We start from the raw sequence: 17,547 nt of genomic DNA on the forward strand, positions 1-17,547 counted from the left end.
ATCCCTGTGCAGCTAAATTGTAGCCTAAAGGCGACCAAAGCAGAATCCTAACCAAAAGGATTTGTTTCTCAGCCATTTGCAAGCATCATTAATTTAAAGGCAAAACTTATTTATGTACAAAATCCAACAAAGTTACAACCTCTCAAGTCTGCTTAGACATTCCCTTTCAAAAAGTCGAACAAAAAGAATGTAATTACCTATTAATGTTGGCTAAATTCTGTACAAAATTGATTGGCATCCCAATTGAAGTCGACTCGAATCCTAACTGGAGTGTGGTAAATCCTAATGGCCAAGCCATTAGCCGTATTTTGGCTGCCAACAAACAAAAAAAAGAGAGAAACACAAACAGCCAAAAATAGGAGACGGGAATGGAATGGTATGCCAGCCAGCCAGCGTTGGGCATCATTTGAGTTGGCAGAACCCGGCAAACGCCGCGTTGCCCGCCGCACGCTTCGGTGGAGCGTGTTGAGAGCTCTGCGCGCCGCTCAATTGGCAGGCTCGTCGAGCGTTGCCACAGATACGAGGCGCCAATATGGTATTTGGTATGCACAAGGCATAATTAGAGCAGGGTGCAGCTAGGAGTCGTGGGAAAGGAAAGGAACGTTGGATACCCTTGAAAAGGTTTCCTTTATGGAAGTGTTAAAAAAGGAAAAGGCTACATACAAAAGGTCATCTACAAATTGGAGATTATTTTCTCTACAGAATTCTTTAGCTGCCCCTTAAGGGGTATTCAGTTTTGGACTTACCTTTCTTGGTCTTGCCCAGCAGTGTTGTTGTTGTCTGCCTGCTGCCGGCTGTGGGCATGGGTGAGCTGTTGTGCGCCTCGCGCGTCTTTTTGGCCACACACAGATTTAATGGCTGATCGAGCGGTGTGCTGACTGCGGCTACGCTTGGCACTCCCACCGGCAGGGGTGCAGCTACTCCTCCTCCACTTGCAGTGGCATTGAGGGAGCCATCCTCCTCGCTGGCATCGCTCATCGAGATGGAGGCGCTGCGCATGGGTGCCTGATCCTGGTACTGCTGCAGTATGCTGTTGGGCGACTTGGCCGGACCTGTTGGATCGTAGGCGCTCTCGGAGGCACACTTTTCGCCCACGGCCATGCCCAGGATGTCGGCTATGGAGTGTGGAGTGGGACGATTGGGTGGACGGGCATAGACATGGGCATGCCAGTTGGTGGGGGCAGCAGAGCGACGCTGTTGGGTTTGCTGTTGCTGTTGCTGTTGCTGCTGTTGCTGCTGTTGTGGCAGCACTGAGCTGGGTCTGGCTGGTGTCGCCTCCAGTTGCTTCTGTAGAAATGTGGTTGGTGGACTGCAGCTGTGGGGTGTGCTGGCGGAGATCGGGCTGCCCATGTTCTGATGGCAATTGTTGTTGTCGCGCACGCGCAACAGATTGACGAGCTTTTCCTTGCTGCTCGGACTGACCATCGAGGACACGGATGTGGGTGGTATGGTCAGAGGATTGCTGTACACATAGGTGCTGGTGGCCATCTTGTAGAGATCGGCTGTAGAATTGTGCTGCAGTTGCTGCTGATGCTGGAGCTGCATTTGATGCTGATGCTGATGCTGATGCGGATGGCTGGGATGATGATGATGATGCTGCTGCTGTTCCTTGACTATGCCGTAACCATGCCCCAGGGCACCGCTTACCATTTCAGCTGCCACCAACTGCGAATCGCGTTCAGTTTCGGGCATCATTTAGGCCAATTCTGCTGCCTGCAACGGGACAGAGAGAGAGAGAAAAAGTTTAAGTGGGGATGTTGGATTAGCTTCAACAGCTGCACATTTGTCGTCAAGTTGCTAATGGCCTTTGCTGCCACCCGACGGCTGGTAATGTAATTTGTACGCCAGCCCCAACCCAAAGTCTTTGCTTCTGCCTCATTTTCCGACATTCCCTTCTTAGAAGCAGAAACAGTCCCCGACCCCGACCCCGACCCATCTGCTGCTCCAAAAGTAATGCAATAAAATACAGCGTCAGTCCGTTTGCCTGCCACTTGCTGCCTGTGCGGAATGTAGTTCAACTTACTTAGCCCGCCCAGGCCAGGCAGGCCTTGACATGGGGCCTGGGGAGGGAGCTGGGACTGGCAGTGGAACTGTGTTAAAGCTGGGTGGGTCAGTCGTAGCCTATTTCCTGGCGCACTGCGTTGTGATTTGCATAACAAAATGTTGCACAATCATTGCGAGAGTGGGAGAGAGAGGACTTAACCAGGCAGCACAGCACACATACGTTTTTCGAGTGGCAAAGAGGACTGGGACTGGGACTGGGACTGGGCTGTCGCTCCTCTCTGTTGCACAGCCTTGTACAATTTGTCATTGTGTGTGTGTCCCGTGTTTGTTTTTGCAACTGCTGCGAGTGTTGGCTGCAGAATTTATGGCACAACATTTGAGTGTGACACAAATTGAGTTAAAACGTTAAGTCCGGCCATAAAAGTGTGACAATGTGGGGGGGAGTTCAAATTATAAATCAACTAAAATTTGTTTCTATATTTGATGCTGAATTTTAGCATCAAATGCTAACGGTTTATTGCAAACATTTTACGGCAGTTAATTTGTTGGCAACAATCTGTCTGTCCCTGACTTGTCAACGCTTCGTTATGTGTCGCCGTAATACGCTATCTGACAACCCCCCCAAAAGCAATTTAAATTAATTCAAAGTGCACACTCACACACCCCCGACCCCACACACTGTGTGCTGTTTCCGAGAACTTTCGGCAGACTGCCAACCAAACACACCACCCACCACCCACACAAGAAACCAGAAACGACTGCGACGTTGCCCTCTCAGTCCAAAATGTCAGATTCAAGCAGTGGAGTGCAGAGCGGGCGCTCAATAACGGTAATGCGTGCTTAAATGTTTTTTATTGCCATCAAAGAGGAGGCAAAGCAGCAGGCAGAGGCCATGGAAACGAAGCAACATTCACACACACACACTCACACACACAGTGAGCGACAAATTTCTCTCGCAACATTTCGGTGGAGAGCGCTAGCTGCATGCTGCTGGCAACATGTGGCCAAGGCCATGCCAAATCACTTAAAGCCAAATAAAAGGAAATAAATGGCAAAAGGCAAGAGCAAAATGCCAGTTCAAGTCTGTTCAGCTTTTCCAAAACGATGATGAGGTGGAGAGTGGGAGTGAGCCAAAGAGAGGTGGGTGGCTGCTTTGGGGGACAAATTCAAGCAGCGGAAGCAGGGCAGGCAAGCGGAAGAAGTTATTTCAATTGCCTTGGCAGCAGCACCCCGCACACCGAACACAGACAGAGAGAGAGAGAGAGAGACAAAGCCATGTGGGGGAAGTGAGCTACATACAAAGAGAGAGAGAGAGAGAGAGAGAGAGAGAGTCGTGTGTGGGCCAAAAAGAGTGCGCCCATCCCGTGGCGTCCCGTCTGTGCTGTGCTGCTGCTGTGTGGGGCACGTACAGTAGCTTAGTTCTGTGTAAGTGTGTGTATTAGTTACCTGGCACGCTTTTGCCTGCTTCGTGCCCCCGATGTCCGTGTGGCAGGACCCAAGTGTCGAGTGCCAGAACGAGGGCTAATGGCATTTAAGTTCTGTTAGCCCCGGACTCCCATGTGCCAGGCCGGAGCGGGCTTTGGGTGGGAATGTGTCTCATAGCGGAGATAATAGGATGGAATACAGAAGCGGCAATGGTCTGTGCGGTTAGCTCTTGATAAAGCTAAACCTAGCAATCCCTTAATTTGGCAGCTTTTGTAAGTTAAGTGTTGTCATTCCGCACCTCAATTGTGTTTTCTTTGCTGCAATCAAAGATAGTTGGGGGCAACATCAATTGTGCAAACCCTTTCCTGCTTTAACTCCGCTCCTGTTTTATTCTGCCTCGCACATGAGCTTATATTTCGCTTATAGTCTACATTTTGGGCATTTTTTTGGCAACTTTAGCCACCCAAAGTTGGCCTCAGGGCGGCATTCTGGCTGTCCTCTCCGTCTGCTTGCCACCATTTTGTCTATTTTATTTCATTTTCATTTTATTGCATTGACAACAACACAGCAGGCAGCACACACACCACACACACACATTCCACAGGGGAGAAGCAGTGTAAAGCAGTGTAAGCAGCAGGGTGACTGCTTGTCTGACGTTTTGCTGGAATTTTAACAAGCCACTCGCCCGAATCATCATCATCATCGGGCTCTGTGCTTCATTTGGCCCACGGCTGCTTTTTGTCAGTGTGTGTGTGTGTGTCCGGGATCTAACCTTACAGTCAGTCAACCCATACCCAAACCCTGCCATTCCATCAAATTCGTCCTGCTGCTGCTCGTCGTTCTCGTCTTTGCTTTTCAGCTTTTTGCCATCTCTTCGTTTGGTCTCTTGGCCTGGCCATGTGTTAGCTTTGACGTTAACTGTGGCTGATTTTGCCCGCCAAGTTTTGTCTCTTGCAGCTGCACCTAAGCATGGCACAGCTTCTGCCTTCCTCCTCCTCCTCCTCCTCCTGGCAGTCTCTGTCCGTTCTGCCTTGTCAGCATAATTTAATGTGCCTGCGTTCGTCGTAGTCTTTGCTCCTCCTCCTCCTCCTCCTACTCGTCTTACTGCTTGTCTGCATTCTCTCTTATTTTACTGTTATTTTTCCCTGTGTCCTCGCTTGGTGGTGTGCTGTTTGGGCAAGTGAGTGCTGTCAGCCTGCCAGTTAAAGTGTGTAATTCGTCATTCATATTTGCGTTTTGAGTTGCCACTCGAGATGGAGATGGGCCGGAAATGAATGAGGACACGGTCGAACACGGAGGCAGGAATGGGCACGAAAAAGAATGTCCAGCAAGTGGAGAAATGGAAAATTATATGAAATCTCTTTGCTTTGTGCCACTTTTTTATGAAATAAATCAATTCTAAATATTTATTGACAGCGTGAAAAGCAAAGCCTACTATGATTTTAATTTTAAGCGATTGTTTTTTAATTGTTTTTAAATTAGATTTGGTAGAATTTCTATGATTTCTAGTTTGTTTTTATCTATAATTATGCACGAAACATTTAATTTATCTATCAAAAACTCTTTGTAATATTTTGCAAATTTTCGTGCCAAAAGCGTCACACAGCCGTGTGCGTGTCACGATGTGCACATCCCTAATTAGAGCTCCAACTTGCCCCAGACCTAACGTGAGTCATCATTTTTGAGCCTTGTCAACTTTATGAAGTATGGCTTTATGCATGTACCAGTTTTGTGTGTGTGTGTGCGTGTGCCTAACGTGGAGCGAAGCTTTTTCGATGTGAGACATCAAAGCTTCCGGCTAATCGTCCATAGAGCAGCAGCAACAGCCGCAAGCCACTTGAAGAATTTTTGACCCAGGGGAACGTTTGGGGGGCATGCGGGTCTGAAATATGCCGCTAATTGATTTTTATGAGGTGTTCTAATGAATTGCCAAACGAAAAATGTGCACACACACAACATACACCTACAGGAGGTATTCCCATGGCTGCAGGGGCGGCTGGCAAGCAACCAACGAACGAACCCAAGGCAAAGCTCTGCTCTGCATGTGCTGTGCTGTGCGCATATTTTGCCGGGAAGCTCGCTGAATATTTCATCAGAGTTATGTGCTCGCTAATTAAATTGCCGTGACACACACACACACACACACACACATCACACACTCCCCGGGGAGCAGCCTTTACGTGGCAATATCGACAGCCTGAATCAGGTGGTAGGTAGGACCTTGCAGCAATTTTAAATGAATTTACATTAACCCCAAGCCGCAGAGACTTGTCGGAAAACTAACTAACTTTAATTGTTGTACTTACACTTATGGCGCTTTTTCTTAATTAGTTTTTAGTGAAATTTTAACGCACAAAACTTAAAAAAACAAAAACACTCCAAGCACTAGGAAAATTCACAACGAAAATTAATTATTTTTTCAGCAGTTCAAATTGGAAAACAAGCTGCTCGAACGACAGTCAAAAATCAATTGAATTAAATTGAATTAGCTTAAAACGGTAAAGGAAGTGCTTAAAAACATTTGACAGCTCCAAAATGGAGAGAGAAAAAGGCAAGGATAACATGATGGGGAGCGAGAAATTGCCTTAAATGTTTCCTTAAATGTCGCAGCAACTCGATTCTTATTATTATTGTTTTCGTCTGTAGCAAGTCTGTTTTGCCCTGCCAACTTGGTTTGGTAAGTCCCCTTTTTACCCCCTTTTTCTACCCACATTTCAAACTGTGTTCTGGTAAACAAAAGTCGGTCGGTTCGGGTCGGATCGGATCGGGTCGGGTCGGGTGCCAGCGAACCTGGGCTGCATAAATAAATCATAAATTGTTGAAAACGATTGTCGAGTGTGTGTCTGTGTCTGTGGGTGGGGTTTGGTTGTGTGAAAATTGGTAAGGAAGGAAACATTCGATTGAAGGAATCGAAACGAATCGAATCGAAACGAAAACTTGCAATTTAGCCAATGTTTTATTTAACGATTGAGGGTTGTGTTGATGGCTTAAGTGCTGCCTTTTCGATGGCCCCGCAGCTGGGACTTGGCCATATAGTTTCTCAGAGCAGAAAGGTTTGTCTATAGAAGTTTGCTTCCATTTAAATGGCAGTTTTTGCAATTTAGCAAATGTTTTAGTTCACATGTTGCAATTGAGTGAGTCGATTGTTGTTGGAGTTGGTTCTTGATTGGCCCATTTACGTGATTATTGATTCGTGCAAACGAGTAAAATATTTCCTTGGGTTTGCTCAGACGAAAGTACTTCTGCCAGTGCTAAATCCGTGTAGCAAACAAACATTACAAAGCTATTTCGAGCACACAATTTAAGCTCTTCAATCCACACAATTCCCCCAGAGAATTCTTAAACTTTGGCACTGCTTGCGCTGCTTTCACTGCTTGCTCCGCTGCTTGCTGCTGCTGCCTCTGCTGCTGCTTCTGCTGCTGATGTTATATTTATTTATTTTTATTGACAGCATTATATTTTATTTATTATATTGAATTCATGTCATTGTGCTGCCATGGCCAGGCCAAGTCGATAACTGTGTGTCTCTGTGTGTGTGTGTGTGTGTGTAGCGGAAAAGGAGCCAAAGCTAAAGCCAATGCCAGTGGCACGTTCTGTGCGCTGTGAGATGTGTTTGTGCCATTATTGTCAAGTCAGCATATAAAGCAGTCAGCGTTAGGGCTGGGTAGGGTGGCTTGGCTCCACATAATCGTACAGCCAAGAGCCATTCGTAGTTTGAGCGGAAATCGTTATATAAATCAAAGACAGAACACAGATTATAAATGCTGCGCAATTTTGAAGCTATTTTTGCCTGATATGGAAGGGTGGCTCTTCCCCTTTCCCATTGCTTGTCTTTGTTTTTATCGCAGTCTGAAAAGGTTAGCAGGCAGTGAGGCGAATTCTGATTTGAACTGACAGCTAAAGGTTGGACAACTGTTGAACGAAAAGTCTTATCTCATTATAGTCTGGGAGTGCTAGCGACAGGCACACATCAGCCAAAATGTATTTTGTATTTTGGAAATGTCAGCTAATTATGTCTCTCTCTCTCTCTGTCGCTGTGCCGGAAATACCGTGAGGCTGAGCCTCAGTTCCGTTTGAAATGTTTCCTGTCATCATTTTCTTCAATTTTCCTTTTCGATTCTGTCTGTAAGTTCTCCGCCGGAGTAAGTCAAAACATGGAGGCAATTTTGCTTTTAAAGCTTTTTCTTTTACTGCCGCAAGATCCTTGAGTGGCTGAAGCCAAGGCTGCGTGGGTGCAGCTTGTCATGGCTTATTTCACTTGAACTTTTGGGCGAGTTGGCCAAAAGTTGGCGTGCTTAAGCTTTATTTTTGTTATATTTTTTAATTTGCCTTTGACGCGGCAGCATTCCTCTTCTCCATTCGCTAAACGTTGGGCCTGGGCCATTAGCCGCTCCTTTTGTGCGCACAAAGTGGGAAAGAGCGCCGAGCAATTAACTAACAGCCTATGATTGATGATCTTTTAAATGAGTGCGCGACAGAGTGGCCTGTTCCTCTGCCCAGCCATTATTGTAATTTTTCCTTTGATTCCACTACACATGCGCTCATACGTAAGCGTTTCAACGTTTCTTTTGCTTTTGCTTTTGCATGCAAAACTGGGTCAAAGGTCGTTGAACCACCCCACTAATTGACGTTTAATTGGGCCACATGTCGGCGGCAGCAACAGAAATCCCCCAACAGATTGCAGGGGGGCTCTAGCTTGTGGACCGTGGATCGTTCTTAATTGTCAAAATGGAATGGAAATGTTTTAAATTAATGCATTATTGCCCAGATGCCATCGATTATTTAGTGCAGTTACAGTTACACAGTACAGCTGGCAGTACATCCATCAGTCATCCATCCATCAAGTGACTCGTTAAATATGCAAAAAAAAAAACAGCTTAATTATGTTTGCAATTGTTCAACTTTGCATTGCACATTTTTATCCGACATTCTTGGCTGTTTTCAATCATTTTAATGAGCAGAGAAAATATGCTTAAAATTTTAAATATTTGTTGAATGCAATTTTCGCTGCTGTTTAAATTTCAACCAACTAAAAGTAGTCTTTGCTCACATTTTACTGCCAAATAAGTGTCAGGATCTACGCATTACTTCCTTTGGTAGATGTTTCTGCATGAATATCGAAATATGATAACTCTGTGGCTGAAATATGAGTCAATTATACGCTTCCCGTGCGCATAAATTTATGATTAATTGCAAAATAAATTGACTTGCGTCACTTAATTACGTTGAGCGCGTGTCCGATAGGGCCAGGAGGAAGATACAGTCCGTGCAGTCGGGCTGTTGTCACGCCCCCTTGCCACCAGTCAGTCAGCCCAGTCAGCCCAGCCAGCCCTGCCAGCCGCCTGTCAACGCGCGCACACACACACAGGAGCACACATAAGTAACGGCAAATTTCTGCTGTTGACATTCACAGTCAAACATGCTTAATTAATGCCAGCAAATGCTGCGCTGCCATCGCTCAGCGTCTCTGCCATCCATCTCCATCTCGCCATCTCTCTCCAACCCGACGCCCGACTCGAGCCGAAGCGACCGTAATGAGAGCCAAACGGTATGACAACATTAATGCGAACATTAACGAAAACTGCTGGGCTGGCGCTGCTGAATCCCGAACTGTTGCTGCTGCTGCTGGCTGCCAAAAATAAACACTTGCAGGCATCGGCAACGGCATCATAATAATGATACATAGCCAGGGATGCGGATGGAGACGGGCACGGGTAGGAGAGAGAGAGAGAGAGTCAAAGTCGAGCTCAAGTGAGTGGCGGCAGGCCACTCCATGTCTGGCTGCTACCCCACCCCTCAGAGCTAGTCGCTCTTCTCCATCATTGTCCATTGTCTGGCAAGATGCTCATAATTAGGCGGAATAAAATACAGTGGGCGTTAGCACAATAAAACCAAGCAAATACTGTTGCAGAAAATCTTCCATCAATCAAGAAGCAGTTGGATTGTTTCTAATTACACTTTTTGATTTACAAAATTCCCTTTAAACATTTACAAAACGTTTTGGCAAATTTTCGCGTAATTGAGTGATTCCCATGGTACCTTTTTCCGCTCTCTACTCATCTGTTGGCTGGACAAAAATCAATAAAAACCTGGCATTCGCACCATTCCAGTTTATCCGCCTGCCCCAGCTCGTTTGACATTCACAGAGAGGATGGGCAAGGGCCTGAGCATGGGGCTGGGCCTGGAGCAATTAACGCTGAATTGATACGCACAGCGCGGGCCTTGAAAGGCATTGAACCTTATTTTGCTCAGCGGACTGGGGGCCCGCTTAAGCGTTGGCATTAAGACGTAATTAAAACAACGCCAAATGGGAGCAGAGTCCGCGGCCCCAAAAAACCCTTTTGAGAGTCGCGCGCAGAGCAGGGGAGAAAAGGAGTCAAAAGATTATTTGTATTTAATTTCAAGTGCGCTGCTGCCAGGAAGCCACTGCTCCACGTCGCTCCTTTGCAGCTCCTTTGCCGCTCCTTTTGGAGAGACAATTTCTCTTCAGTCTGCCCCTTGCATAAAACTCAATTATAATTAAGCATTTAAGTGGAAATAAGCATAGCATTGGAGCAAATGAAGCGAACTCCTCCACTTCGGAGTAGACTTTGAGGCAGCGACAAGGACAGTCAGGAGCATTTGTATTAGTGGGTAGCCAGCATCCTAATTGCGCCGAGTCCTACTCAAAGTTTTTCGGGCAAACGAAAGGAAAGGCAAAGGTGGAAGAGAACACGAGACGGCATAAGGCCGCATTTAATTATCGCTCATCATCGTTGGGGGATGTTTTATTGGTGGCACGTTTTGGGCCCAGGACACAGGATACTGTTACACAAGACGAGAGTGCCTGCCGTTGCCATGGCAGTGGATTAATTGTTACGTCAACTCATTTCATTTACATCCAGGCCAGACCAGCGTAGGCTATCCACCATCCATCCAGGCCATCCCCCATTTGATTCCATTTGCACTTGCATAACGCTAGGGAAAGTCTCAGCAACCAAAAAGCGAAAAACATCTCAATTAGTGAACGCTGTCATATCCTTGAAGCTCAGCCAAATATAACCGAAACATCGGATGGCCACGGGACAGCCCAAAATAGGTCAACGATTTGTATGGCCAAAGATTCAATTTTAGTTTCATTTTTTTTTCCTATTTTTTCAACTGACTTTTCGGCCGTTGCCAGCCAAGTGGATAAATATGTAGCGCACAGGACAGCTGTGACAGCAAATAAAATGCCCAAAATGAAAAATGGAAAACGCAAAGTGGAAATTGGACTGAAGCCTGATGCGGAAGCCTAATGAAATGCCACGCTGAAAATTTAATGAACTTTTAAACGTAATGAAAGTAATTTTCAAATTGCAAGCCAACGAGCAAAAAGGAATGAGCGAAAAAACGAAAAATGAAAGCCATGGAAGGGCCAAGTCAGGCTGCGGGATCTTCTCATCAGAGTGTATTAGACTTTAGGGCAACATTTCAGGCAGGAGAAAATATAAAATATATTTTGTATATATGATAAATATTTCAGCTTGTGGAAGTAATTTATTTGAAATTGCAGAAGATTTAATGAACACTTCCTCTATCTAGTAGCAATCTCCAATGAGTATCTTTGACTTCGTCAAGCTCGTTCCACCTTTTCTTGTTTTTCTTTTGAGCTATTTTCTGGTCAGTCCAATGAAATTCAATTGCGGCTGTAGTCGGGCGGACTCTGTCGGTCTCTGGCAACTTTTGTGCGTCCTTCAGACAGACCCAATCCCAATCCCAAACCCGCAGTCGAGCCCGAGACCCAAGCTCGACCCAAATGAAACTGGGTTCGGCTCGAAATGAGTGCCAAATGGCATTGAATGTAGCATTTAATTTGTACGCCACAGTCGTCCGGCTGTGGGTTGTGCTCCAGCTTCTGCTCCTTGGTCCTTGGCCTCTTGCCTTGCTATTTATAACTGTTTATTTGCCGTGTGCTGCTGCTGCTGCTGCTGCAGCTGCTTTGGCTGGCTCTGAAAAGGATTAATTAAACTGACAACTGACGTCGGTGGGGGTTGTGCGGCAGCCACTCTTATATTCTCTCTATCTTATTTTCTGCGCCGTCTTTGAAGCCCGAAGTTCGTTTTGGCATAATTAGTTAAATGTGCTTTTGCCATAACAATGAGGAGAGTCCTCGAATTTCCCCAGTCGACTCTGTATTTATTTTTTAATATGTCCTGGAATTCGTGGCAGCAGCAGAATCCTCTCTCTAATTGCTAAAATATTTATTAATAATTGGCCCTGGCGAAATTTAATTAACTGCACAGCAACAGCAGCAGCAACAAATCAGCAAAAGGAGAGTCAAAAGAGAGAGCGGGAAGAGGCAGCAGCTTCTTACATGTTACAGTTATTTACAGTTAGTCATTTTATGTGGGCGAACATGCAAACAAACACGTAAGCACAGACACGCAAGTAGAGTTTGATTAAGCGACTAAGGGATACCCTAAATAACCTCTTCAAAGCTTAAAAAACTGAGAAACAATTGTGGGAAAAGTGGAAAATTATGCACTTACAGATTTTTGACATAAATATTATCCAGGATCTGGATCGTTTCGAGCTACTTAACAACAAAATTCTGTTTTTTTAGATTTTAAGATGAGTAAAAATATGAAAAGTAAGGAAAAAGTATGATGAAGATTAAGCTCCTAATTTTTGTGTACTAAAACGTTTTAAATATGCTAAAGATGCTGCACATATCGATCGCTTATTAGCCTCCAAATATACATTAAAACTTGGTAAAGTTACGCCACACTCCACACAATATGCCCCGCTTGCTCTCTGAGCACCCTGTAAAAAAGCTTTTGCCGCTTATTTGCCAGCAATTAAGTGCGCCAAAAGAGAGAGAGAGAGAGAGAGTGAGAGAGAGAGATGGGGCTACTCATTTCAAATGGCGCCAGCTGAGTATCTCTTTCGCTGTGTGTGTGTGCTGTATCCATGTGTGTGCCTGCGTGTCTGTGTGTTTTAATTAGAAACTTGTACATTTTGCCTAATTTGACAAATTGTTTTAATGCAGTGTGCAAACTTTTCCGGCGCTACATACTCGTAGTACTCGCAGCGACACACAAATTAGTTTTTGGCGGCAAACAGAAATTGGGTCGATTTTGCTGTGGAACAGAGATAAAACCAATCAAATGTGGCTTCAGCTTTGCCAGTTTGATGGGCGCACAAAGTTATGCAGCATTTGACTATAAATATTCCCATTCCAGAAGTTATTATGAAGAGCTCGCCACCAAGCCCCCCCCACCCATCTATTGGCTGTGCAAGTTGGCTAATTAGCGCCCGTGGCTTGTAGGTTGCCCAGAACAAGTTGGTTGGTTGGGTGGGTTGGACTGTGCCCATTAATCCCTTGGAATCGGGAGTGATTTGGAAGCAGAAATGGCATAAAATTGTGCATAGACTCTTGCCGTATTCATAAAGAATTTAACCCACTTTTGATGTGCTCTCTTTTGATGCCTTTTTGGCCTAATGAAGACGCACGCCTCCGCCTGCATGCAGCATCAAACGATTCCGCTTCGTGCCAAAATAAACAAATTTTCTGTGTGTCGAACGAACATTTACGTGATGCAATTTTTGTTTACACTTTTTTGGTGCTCAGAATCGAACAGTTCGGGCCAAAAAGTGTACAATAAATAGTTAACATGAATTAAAGCAAAGAAAATTAATCATAAAAAAGAATATTGGAATTCAATTCTTGGGCTGCAGCGGCACCTTGTTGATGCTCAGCTTTTCGTAGAGTTTCAGCAGCTCATCCTGCTTATGGGACATGTTCAGCGCGTGCTGGCAACGTTCCGTCCAGGCCTCGGGGTGGTCTATGGCCAGATTCTCGAGGCTCAGTTCTGCCGCCTTCTTGATGTCCTTTTCGGGGCTCTCGTGATAGAGCAGCAACAAATCCATGGCACGCTTAATAAATGTATCCCAGACCTCGTGCTGGTGTTTAACGTCCTCTTCGGAGTCGCCCTGGAAGACGGGCGACAGCTTGCTGACGGCCAGCGCGGCCATCGAGCGAATGCCCGCCGAGGGATCGTCCATGCGCTGCATCGCGGCATAGGCCAGTGGTTTGAGCTCCTCCACGCTCAAGCCGCGGAAGTAGTGCACCGTTTTGATGGCATAATTGCGAGTGCTCGAGTTGCGATCTTCGAGCAGGCTGGGCATGTGCTGGACCAGCGAGGGCAGCACCTCAAGCACAGCCTCCGGAGCGCTCTGTGAGAGCGCGCACAGCGTGGCCATGGCCAGGGTACGCATGGATTCGGCATTGGCGCCTGCTTTCCACATCAAATAGGGTTCGACTATGTCCGAGACGAAGGTTTTCAACATGCTCGGGGAGTCCTGCGTGTCCTCAGCGGGCAGCATTGTGCTGGACCAGTGCAGCGCGGCCATCGAGAGGCTGCTAAAGATGCGAATCTGTGCATTCGGGGAGCAATATTCAAAGACAATCTTCACGCGTTCGATGAGCAGCTTCAGGTAGGAGCGGCGCAGATGTCCGATATTGATGAGTCCGTCCAGCAGCAGCACGGGCTCGACATTATCCTCCAGCGCAGCATCCAGATTCTGCACATCCGCCAGTGCCAGGTGAAAGCAGCGCTCATGCAGCTGATCCAACGTCAAGTCCAGGAACTGTGCCACGCGCTCCATGACCCTTTGGCCCACATTCAAGTCGGAATTGTCGCTGTTCAGGGAGTAACCCAAAGCCATGACCTTGATGCCCACGACATAGATGCTCTCGTAGAGCGACTGCAGCTCCTCCTGTGTGGCTGTCACCTTCAGGGACTTGTCCAGCATGGTGTCCAGCAGCTTGAGGATGTACAGCTGAAAGCCCGGCTTCAGGGTGTGCGAGTACTCGGTGTCCCGCAGCAGCTTGCCCAAGCGAATGAGATGCTCGTAGCTGGCACCGTTCGAGGCGGTGAACATGTAGTAGAAACACTTCATGTAGGACTCGCGTGCATTGCGCTGCAGCCCATCAAACCCGTGCTCGATCCACGCATCGTAGCAGAGCAGGCGACCCATCAGATCGGCCACCTTGGCAGCCTCCGCACTGACCTCGGCCACGGCATCGCAGCAGGCATGCGACACATCCGGATAAATCTCATAGAACTTGGCCGTCATGGCAGCCTCCGCATGCACCACAAACTGGTAGAGCAGCTTCAGCGAGTGCAGGCGAACATTGTCCTTCCAGTCGGTCGTTTCGCGTGTGATGAGAGTCAGCAAACGCAGCGAACGCTGCACCAAGCCGCGACAGCCAATCGTTGGGCGTTTGACATCCTTGGGGTAATTATCCACTGGCAGATCGCTGATCTCCTGCTGCGACAACTCCGCTTCGTTCTCGTCGTAATACTGCTTGCCGCACTTCACCCACAGCGGCAGGATGTGGCTGCGCACCTCCGGGGAGTCGTCCTTCAGGCAGCACAGCACCAGCGGCAGAATGCGCTCGAAGAAGGAGTAACGATCGAGGAGGTCCATCAGCATAAGGACACCCATTATGCCCACCTCGCGACGCACCAGCGGCATGCGGTCCATGAGGAGTGGCGACACCTCCCCAAACAGCCGCCGCATGCTCTCTGCGCTGGCATCCATGTGCAGGCTGAGACGCCCGAGTGCCTCCACCGCTGAGATGCGCGCCGGAGCGTGCTTGTGGTTGAGCATTCCATAGAGCGCCACAGCCAGCTGTTCCGTGTACGGACGCAGCTCGGCAGTCTCGGCCACTGCACAGAGTGCCACCAGTGTGGTGCAAGCCTCGCGCTGCACCACGGGATACTCATCCCGGATGGCCTTGTTCAACACTTTCACCAGCAGATTGTAGCACTCACGGAAGACGCCCACGTTGCCCATTTTCGCATACTTGCGCACCATCAAATGCAGTTGTCCAATGTACAGGAGACGAATCTCCTCGCTGGGCTCCACCGTCTCGGCCTGGCCCATGCGCTCCGTCAGCGTGGACACCACGTTCAGCAGATTGAAGTCCATCGGCGGCAGGCGCTCCAGATAGGCGTCCACCAGGCGCACAGCTCCATCGCGCACGCTCTCGAAACGGTCGTGATAGCACTTCAGCAGATGCAGATACAAACGATCAAAGTAATCAGCCAGCAGCTCTGTGTTTCCCTCTTCGTTGCAGCTCTCCACCCACTCCAGCATTTGCTTCAGGATCTTTGTCTTGTGTGCGCGATCCGTGGACTCCAGCTCCTTGCAGGCGTTCTTTGTATTTTCCTCGATTTCTTCTTCTTTAATTTGCGACATTTTTTGGCTGTTAATTTCTTTATTTTGTTGAACAAAAACTCAACTCGCAACTGTTAGCCCAGCTTAGACTGCTGTAAAATGAGAAATGAGGGGAGAAGGCGTTAGCAAAGGTTGCTATGATTACGTGCTGCTACATAACCGATAAAAAACAAACAAAAGCCACCTTTGTTGGCGCACATTTATGCTTGATAGTTCCCTGAACCGTGGCAGATCAATTGGTTAACAATTAGAAGCAACTTTGGTGCCCAAGTCAGCGCCCGCTCTTTGTGTGCGGCGAGCCCTTCGTTTTGTTGCTTAATTTCACTGCTTTCCACTTGCTAAAACACACACTAAGACCAGCAGCTACTATCTTTTAATTAACAAACACTTTTACTTACATTTCTAGCCAATTTTATACATTTTTACTTTGTTTACTTGGAGACGCGCGCGTGGTGACCGTGGCAACAGCTGTGGCTTAGTGCTGCAAAATATTCGCATATTGGCTGGCCGTGCAGTGTTGTAAAGACACTGACTGCTTGGGCGCGCAGTTTGAATTGCTTGGTCTGATTTGTTCCACTTTGATCGTTTATTTGCTGAGCTAATTAAGGCAACTATAAATGAAATTTCTGTAGAAAATATCTTGAGGTTGTTGCTGCGTCTCTTTTATGAGCTCCGCTCAGCGGCGACCCATAAAAGCTGTGCGCCGTTGGCGGCTCCTCTTCTTATCTTTGAGGCCGGGCGACTATCTAATTGCGATGTCGTTTCGTTTCTTATCAGCATTGGGGTCCCCAACAGCGCGCGGCGACAATATCTAAGATTGATTGGCCGCAGCGTACCGCAGCGTTACCGACTGACTGATTGAGCTGATTGCCAGGGGGGGCTTGTGCTGGTTGGAAATCACATAAAATGTCCACTTTTATCGCAACTTAATTGCATTTGTGGCTCACTAAAATATTCGGCTATAATAAATACACACAAAATGAGTTGGAGTTGGCGTGGGAGTGGGAGTGGGTGAGAGATAAGCACAATGGGCATTATCTTTATCTGGCTGATATTATGTTTTAATAGTTAATTGATGGGTGTGTTCCATGCCCGTTGAAGAAGCCAGAACATAGCCAGCCGATAAATGGCGTAGATTGGGCGCATTGGAGGGGTTTTATTCTGTGTGGATTGTGGGTAGTTCTTTGTTTATGTTATTAGTAATCACAGCTGGGATTTGATTTGATGGCTGCTGCTAGAGAGCGGAGATGCATAATTAAAGTACATATTGGGAAGCTGAAAGCTATTTATTAGCCACTTGTGATAAAAGTGTGATATTTTAAGTAATTGTAGGAGGAGGAACTATGAACTATTTAGGGCTGTATGTTTACTGCCATAAACTCTCGTAAATCTTACCTAAATCTAGCACAACTTGTGGAAGAATTCACTCCAGAAACTCTTCCTGAATTGCTTTCTGGAATGTTTAAGCGCATCAATTCTGATAGATTACTCACAGATCTCTTGGGAATGTGCCATTTGTATAATCCCTAGATACATCTGTACCCATAGTCTGTAGGGCAGGGCCGTGCTACGAATATCTGTTGATCTTTCTGTTGTTGTTTTCAATTTCATTTCCCTTTCGGTATCCCCGTTTGTGTCTGTCTGTCTGTCTGTCTGTCTGTGCGTGCCCCTCAGACCGGTGTTTGTTGCAAGATTGGCGTGCCCAGGTCCACGGCATATTTTATGAGCGTTTCCCCCTTTGGTGTTTGTTTTTTTCGTATCCACTGTCAAAAATTGTTGCTGTCATTTTTATTGAAAGCCCAGCTACAGATACGTGTCTGTGTATGTGTGTGTGTTGCTCCCATTTGTGTGCACAATTCGATTTCATACCTTTGGGCTGGTTGCTTGGAGGGGGAGTAGGAACTGGAACTG

General features: G+C 46.9%; 2 protein-coding genes across 3 annotated transcripts in view; both read right to left on the reverse strand.

Moving 5' to 3' along the window:
* The window catches only part of LOC117583786 (homeotic protein labial), a 41,369-nt gene that overhangs the window by 16,418 nt on the left and 7,404 nt on the right, over positions 1–17,547 (reverse strand). For both annotated transcript variants that reach the window (XM_034272365.1, XM_034272364.1), the window contains exon 3: positions 747–1,713. In XM_034272365.1, the coding sequence (XP_034128256.1) occupies positions 747–1,695 (949 nt within the window). In that variant the 5' untranslated portion in view covers positions 1,696–1,713. The remainder of the gene's footprint in view (positions 1–746; positions 1,714–17,547) is intronic.
* LOC117583785 (dynein assembly factor 5, axonemal) lies at positions 13,001–16,109 on the reverse strand. Its single transcript, XM_034272363.1, has 2 exons — positions 16,035–16,109; positions 13,001–15,728 (listed from the first exon to the last, which is right to left on the reverse strand). Exon 2 carries the CDS (start codon positions 15,655–15,657, stop codon positions 13,111–13,113), a length of 2,547 nt encoding a protein of 848 aa, XP_034128254.1. The 5' UTR covers positions 15,658–15,728; positions 16,035–16,109; the 3' UTR covers positions 13,001–13,110.

This window comes from Drosophila guanche, unplaced genomic scaffold, assembly GCF_900245975.1.
Source record: "Drosophila guanche unplaced genomic scaffold, DGUA_6, whole genome shotgun sequence".
Taxonomy (NCBI): Eukaryota; Metazoa; Arthropoda; class Insecta; order Diptera; family Drosophilidae; genus Drosophila; species Drosophila guanche.

Excerpts from the sequence above, each read along its gene's own strand:
- LOC117583785 (XM_034272363.1), bottom strand. The coding sequence starts at position 15,657 with ATGTCGCAAATTAAAGAAGAAGAAATCGAGGAAAATACAAAGAACGCC.